The sequence below is a fragment of the Natrix helvetica genome (assembly GCF_964273705.1).
Source record: "Natrix helvetica genome assembly, chromosome: 1".
NCBI classification, from domain to species: domain Eukaryota; kingdom Metazoa; phylum Chordata; class Lepidosauria; order Squamata; family Natricidae; genus Natrix; species Natrix helvetica.
Window position 1 is genome coordinate 215,085,260 of NC_138548.1, and position 7,332 is coordinate 215,092,591.

General features: G+C 44.6%; 1 protein-coding gene across 2 annotated transcripts; it reads right to left on the reverse strand.

Annotated features, from left to right (window-relative positions):
* Positions 1-320: 320 nt before the first annotated feature.
* HOXC13 (homeobox C13) lies at positions 321-6,230 on the reverse strand. 2 transcript variants are annotated; one of them, XM_081934365.1, is made up of 3 exons: positions 4,365-6,230; positions 1,581-1,795; positions 321-1,091 (listed from the first exon to the last, which is right to left on the reverse strand). In XM_081934365.1, exons 1-3 carry the CDS (start codon positions 5,026-5,028, stop codon positions 993-995), a joined length of 978 nt encoding a protein of 325 aa, XP_081790491.1. In that variant the 5' UTR covers positions 5,029-6,230; the 3' UTR covers positions 321-992. The 2 variants fall into 2 exon arrangements, with proteins under 2 accessions (XP_081790491.1, XP_081790492.1); XM_081934366.1 differs by having other exon boundaries at positions 321-1,795; positions 4,365-6,226.
* Positions 6,231-7,332: the final 1,102 nt, after the last annotated feature.

Consider the following 7,332-nt stretch of genomic DNA (forward strand, 5'->3'; position numbering starts at 1 on the left):
CCTCTATCAGCCGGGGAAGCTCCGAGAATCCTCCCAGAGGTCCGATCCACGAAACAAAGCAAAAACCAAAACAAAACGCCTCACCTGATCGTCCCGTTCTTTCTGGGGGAGTCCCATAGATTCCAATGGAACGACTTCGCCAAAAGAAAAGAAAAAAGTTTAGGGATCACTAGAAGCTTTCCCTTTCTCACAACTGGGGTGGTGATAGTGAATAATCGCAAATATGCACTTTAAGCCCCTCCCTGCTGATATCGAGGGAGAAATCGGACCCGTCATTAAAGGAGACTGTCTTGTTTTCGAAGCAAGGAAAAGCGGGGAGGTGGCGCCAAAAAGAAAGAGAGCGGTTTATTTTTAAGAAATGTATTTCTGCATTCAATATTCAGTACATATCATTCGGACAAAACATTATATACATATACAAGACGGTTTGTTGGTTTAAAAAAGGGGGTAATTTTAACAAGGCGTGAAAGGAACGCTACTCTCCGGGGGAAACAGAACACTGGAAAAAAAAAAAAAGGAAACAAACACCCAGCCACGAAGCCTTATCGTGTACCTTTCCTTATAATCGATAACATTCCCGTTTTATAGCAGTAAAAGCAACACACAATAATAATAAAACAGCTGGAGTGAGACCATAATTTAGAAAATCAAAACCGTAATTATTCTTAAGAGCAGGAATCCTGCTGGAGTTTTCAGTCCCGTCTATGTCAATAGGGAAGTCTAATCTATTCCCCCCCACCCCACCCCGTCTTTTCCCAAAAACATAGAACCTGCTTTTATTGGACCCAATCCTAGTTATTCCAGGCAGTGACTTCGAATTTAGGAATGGCGTAAAGTTAGTTGAACATAACAACTGCGCGAACACGGACAAAAAGAAACTCCTCAGCACTTTTGAGTAGCAGCCTTATTTTTTTCCCCATTTTATATGTTAGCTTTTTTTTTTTTACAAAAAAAGAAAAACCCAACGTGAATAATTCTTCCCATGAAACAGCTTACAGTTTTCGCAATTCGCTTTTGAAACATAAAAAGACAAAAACAGCCAAATACATGGAAAATATGGCACAGGGAAAGTGCTGGACTATAATACAGACCTACAAAAGGAAGGAAGGAAAAGAAAGAACAAAATCACTCCGAATCCCATCATGGCAAATCTGGGTGTGTTTGTATATAAACACACACGTCTGGGTGTGTTTGTATGTGTGTGTGAGAGAGGGAGGGAGGGAGGAAGGGAGGAGAGATAATTTCTCCCTCCTGGCTTGTCTGTGAAAATAAAGTGTACACATTTAAGAACACCGAAAAATTGATTTTAAGACAGGCAAGTCAGCTTCACAGTTAAGAAAGGGTAATAAATGGACAGAAGACTAACCCAAAGGTGGCTGTTTGACTCCCCCCCACCGCTCCTTGGAGACTGTGCGGGTGTTTAAATAACCCTATTCAATGTACTTTTAAAAAAATTTGTACAAATTTACCAGATAAATATTTGCATTTATTTCTTCTCCCTCTTTTTTAATTTTTTTCCCTCTCGAAAGATTTCTATGTCAGGTAGCATGTAGATGGGATGTCTTAGATTTACTAATAACCTTTTTTTCTTTCACTCTGCGATTCTGAAACCAGATTGTGACCTGGCGCTCTGAAAGGTTGGTAGTGGCGGAAATCCTTCTTCGCTTCTCTTTGGTAATGAACTTGCTGGCCGCGTACTCCTTTTCTAATTCTTTCAGCTGGATTTTCGTGTAAGGGACCCTTTTCTTCCGGCCCCTACGGTAGCTGTTCACTTCTGGCTGAAGAGGTACCACATCTGTGAAGAAGACCAGGAGAACAGAGCAGAGGAAACCAGGTGGAGAAGCGAAGTGTGGGGAAGAGAGAGAAAAAGAAGAGGGGAAGGAAGAGAGAGAAAGAGAGGGTTGCGTTAGATTAAACGGCACCTGGCAACTAGCTTGGCAATGCATCTTACAGACATTAGGAAGGGAACAGGCGGAAAAGTAGCAAGACGGTCAGAATGTAAGCGAGACAGCAATGAAAATGGATCTACGAGGAGGGGGTGAACTTGGAAGTACATGAGGGGAGGAGTGGGACGGAACCAGTGGGGTTTGAGAGATGGGTGTCCGGGAAATGGGATGCAGGCTGAACAAGATATGAACCTATGCATTTGGTTTATTCCATGGGGTATTTGTCCACGGCAAGTTGAGTCAAGTCACATAAGGACCCTGGCAAGTGGGGCAGTCTAACTAAACTCCCAACACTCACAAAACTGGAAACAGAATGCAACTTTTCCAAACCTCCTTTCTAAACCTGACCACCATTAACAGGTGGGTTTCAGATACAGATTTTTGCTCCAGCCTGGGTGTTCTAATTCAGCAGGTTTCCTGAAAAAGCTGCCTTGTTTATATAGAGGCAGGTTGCTCGGAAGCCTCCTCCGCCCCCCCCTCCCCAATGATCCAGGGAACATGGGGACCATCCTCATTTCTGCTCCGTAGAGTTAACTCTTCAAGTCCTCCATTAACTTATGCTAAGTGCTCAATACGTTCACCTACTGTTCACTGCTCGGGAAATATTCTACTTTCCTTAAAAGTACCTACCAGCTGTGTTATTTTCCTGCACTTCTCTAGAATGCATTGGAGAGACCCTGCCTGCTCCTCGCCAATGCATTCAGTCATAGCTACTTACACCATGGTGCCCCATTCGCCAGTGCTCCACGACTAACTATAACCACTCACAGATCAGTCCCCCCCACCATTCTTATCCCCCTATTTCCCTCAAAGGCTTCCTGAGGCAGAGATTTAAAAGTCAAATATGCTACTTGATGGGTTTTTTTTTTTAAAAAATGCGCACAATAGTAGCGGTAATAACAACAATGAAACGAATCCCAGTGGAAGAGAATAGAACCCCTCTACAAATGATTATTCCGAGCTGTCCTCGAGCTATGCTCGTTCATAGCTGTTAGGAAAGAAATATTTCTCTAATATTTTCCTCATCGTTTAGAGAGTGTAATTTCTATATTCCAGTCATATTTTTTACAACTTTAAAAGAGAAGTGTCAATCTCTTTATGGGTGATAATCTTCCTTTGGATTTTTTTTTATTAAGGCCTTAAAATTCAGTAGGAGGAGGTTATGGGACAGGCTTTGGATAGCAGGGGTATAAAGAATGGAATTTGAAAGAAATATATATAGGAGAACCGTACAGAGCTTCAAGAAAATGAAACGAGGGTAAGAGTGGAGATATTTGAAGCAGATTTCACCCGGGGGAGTCGGGGCGGGACAAAAACCATTTATGAAGAAAACGGCTTTTTTACAAGATAGACGTTTTCTTTCTCTAGCATAAAGAATCGGAGGCGGATGGGTTTGTTTTGCTCGCTGCCGGCGGCTGAAATCCAGCGAGATCCACCATAAAAAAAGAAAAGAAAAAGGCCTTCCCTTCCTTCCATCTCAAAGCTCGAATTCCTCTTCCTTTCTCAAAAGGGAACCCCAGCATGCAACGCTTTGCAGAGGCATCGCTGGCGAGCCGCATCCGACCTGGCGGAGTATCTCCTCCCCCGTCTTGTCAAGAGAAACGTCCGAGTCCTACCTTATTTACTTACTCCCCTTTGGGGAGCTCCAACAACCCATCCCTTGGGCCAATTTCCGAGAAGGTGGGCGAGATGAGGAACCCCCCCCCCATTAACGCAGAAGGCATGGTTCGACCCCATCTTTCGCCACTCCTCTACACGAGAGGCAATCGTTCCGAGACGTTTCTGCTTTCGGGGGGGGGGGGGGGGCGTTCGTAAGATGTCATTCACTCCAGATTTCTAAACCTAGAGGCGAAAGCGTTTGCCCTTCTTGCTTTTCCCACTCGGTCCTCCAGCCTTACAAGACGCATTTCCCTAAGACACTTGTCAGCTACTTCTGGTAACTGCATTACAGCGCAATTTGCTGAGTCCCTTGGAAAAGCCCAGCCTTTCCATGGGTTGTTGGTGCTTAAGGGGTGGGGCGGACAGGGGAGAAGAAGAAGAGATACATCTGCTTTTCTGGATATAGAATTTTGATTTTAAACATTCCTGCAAAAATTAAAGTCGAAGAGGCAAAAAAAAAAAAAAAAATTAGCCGGGGGACCAAGGCGGAGAAGAATAAAAAACCAGGCACGCCCGCGGAACCCTCCTATTCCCCAACCGGCTGCAGCTGCCAAACTAAACGCGAAAGAGTTCCAAGCCTGCGCTTTGTTGAAGTCTCTCTCGCGGCTCCCGCTCCCCGCGGCCCCTTCGCCCCGCCATCCGCGTCCAAGCAAGTGCCTCCTCCTCCTGCCAAGTTTACCTGTGTGCTAGGTTTTGCCCAGCCTAAAGACGCAATCATGGCGGAGCAGAGAGCCAGAGGCCGAGCGGAGAGCACCCTACCTGGGAAAGGCGACTTCCAGAGGTGGGTGGATTGCGACTGCTCCTTCGCGCAGTAAACCTGCCCGTCCCAGCCGTTGGAAAGAGCCCAGTGCTGGTACCCCTCCATGGGGAGCAGCGCGTCGTGTCTTGGCTCGGGATGCCCACTGATACCTGGAACCACCGATACGTCCAAATAGCCAGGGACCGCCTGGTAGGAGCTGGCAAAGCTGGGGTAAAAAGCAAACTCTTTGGCCCGGGAGGATAGTTCTTCGCTGGGGAGGGAGCCGCTGGGCTCGGGGTATTTCTCAGCCGGATGATAGGCGCAAGGCTTCTGTTGCAAGTTCACGTTGTGGGAATGGGACAGGCGGCATCCATAGTAGCTGCCTCCAAAGGGATAGCCGTAGCCTAAGGTGGCGTTAGAAGGAGCGGGCGGCGCGGGACACTGCCTGGCTGCATCTGGAGCAGGTATTTCCGTGTAAACGGAACCCTGGTGAGTCCCAATGGTGCCGGAGTGACGACTCAGGACCGGGTGAGTGATTAAATCCCTGCAGTGGCTCGTTGGACAGTTTCCACTGAGCCCTTCCATGGCTGGGATTTTAGTCTGGCTATTTTCATTCGGGTTCTCCTCATACACGTACATGAAAGTGTCCGCCCAGCGTGGATGCAAAATCAGTGAAGTCGTCATATCATGGTCTGCTCGAGCTTTTTAAAAACTCGACTTCCGAAAGAGGGAGAGAGAGAGAGAGAGAGAGAGAGACAAGTCCCCAACATATTGTTTACCCGGGAGCATGCGCAGAGGCGGCGGGATGGGTCGGCTTCATTAAGAAATCTGCCGGGCCACGTGACCTCCGGAGGCCTCCCATTGGCTGCCTCCCGGAGACAGAGGTAGGAATCTTTAAAGGCAAAGTGAGTCACCCATTGATTGTAAAGAGAATGGGGAGATAAATAAGGGGTGGTGGTGGTGGCGGTCTATGTTTGGCCGACACAAAGAGCTCGCTATTTGTCCTGCGAATCTTGGTGGGGGGAAAAACCCACCTTAGCGCTAAATATAAAAGCGGTGGTTGGAATAAGCTGGCCTGCCTTTCCCTCTCTCGTTAGATTGTAGTATCGAGGAGAAAAGGCATTGGCTTATATATTCGGGAGCGATGGGGGGAATCAAGTGAAAGGAAATCCTAATTGCCATAATAAGGAAAATGCGGTGAATGAAATTCTGGGATGGGAGTCGGAGGAAGGATTTGGTTATTTTACAAGGGAAAAAAAGGAGAGCTGCGGAATATTAGCGCAAAAAGACCTTAAAAAAAACAACCACTGGAAAAGGGGTAAATCTTATTGTAGCGCTTAGGTGCGGTTGGGCTGCTTTATCTCCCCCCTCCCCCTTCCCTGCTCCTGTTTCTGGGAATCCACTCTTGGATCTTACGGGAACTAAGGAATCTGGACATGTATCACTCCGGAAATTGATTTTTTCTTCTCTCGGTCTCCAGAGTGAGTGGGGGGAAATCATATCTGCTTGCTTTAACATATGTGTATCAGCTGATAGTTTTTACGCAGTACAAATGTTTATTTAAGTATCTTATTTTTCGATGGAGAATGTCTTAAAAACCTTTAACCCTTTGTTTGCTTCAAGTGTCCAATAAAATTGTATTAATATTAGAAACCCAAACAACGCTACAGCTTGTTTTTCACTGAAAGGGTGCATCTGAGATTTTGCTTGCTACTTTCCCCAGCTTTTTTTCTCTTCTTTTTGTTGATTTTTTAAAATCTTTCAAACAAACCATTATTGGGGCAGAAAGAAAGAAATGCAATAGGAAAAACAGAAAGGAGGAGAAGTCACCAACCTCACAAGAACTTCTTAGATGCTTTCGAAACACTTCAACTTTTTCTAAAGATGTATTCTTTCAATGAATCCAACCTAATAATATGTATTACTTTGTGTTCAATTAACTGATGGTTTCAAAGAGTCTGGTCATGTTTGTATTGGGTGGTTATGTTATTAAATTTTAATATTGTAGCAGTGAACAGTGCAATAATGCTTGTGTGTACTACATATGTGGTCTGAAGTTTGATTACCATGTGCATACATGGTGTGTGTGTATGTGTGTGTAAAAGACAATAAGTGCAACTGAGTGTACGCAATATAAACTGAATCTGAGATGGATGAAATAGAAGAATTGCAAGTGTCTCTTCCTAAGATTGATGGCTGTAATGCACGCAGGTCGCCAACACTTTGCAAGCAGTACTGGACCACGGGATCAGTTAATTTGTTTATTTACTTCTTAGGAACACATGTCTCTCCTTTTTAAAAATTCTAATTTTGTGTGTGAAACCATGGGAAATTTAGCTTAAAAGGAGCAGGGATCTTCCGTTTTCCTCTCTTCCTCCTCTCGCTCTTCATCCCCATTTTATGCAAAATAATCTTGGCAAATGTGAACATTGGGATGAACCAGGATTTTGGTGGCGTGGGAAAAAACAGAATTCTGAGAAAAGAAAATGGAGTGGAGGTTGGGATGGTGGTGGAAAGCGGCCAAATCTTGCCTATAGCTATCTATATATCATGTAGGTTTACTCAAAACCAAGTTCCATTATTCAAAACCAAGTTCCAAAACCAAGGTGCCTTTTATTTCAGACAAAGATGGGTGGGGCTATTGCTTCCAAGAGGCTACAGTCAACAAAGTTAACTTACCGATCAAGAAGAATCTACCAAAATAAATACATAAATCAATAAGTGGATGACTATCCAATCTAATATAATTGGAGCTGTACAGCAAAAAAGGCTGAATATCCAGGTTCCATGATATCCACCTATGAGTCAAATATCAATATTTTCCTATGTTAAGGAACAGTGGTGGCACATTAGATTTTCACTGCCAGAATTTAAGGAGAATTATCAATAAATGCAGGTATAATTACTCTTTCTGGACTTCCAATATAAATCTTGCCTGCTATCAATAAAACACCCTGGTGTGAGGTGAAGCTGGAAAATCTATCCAAT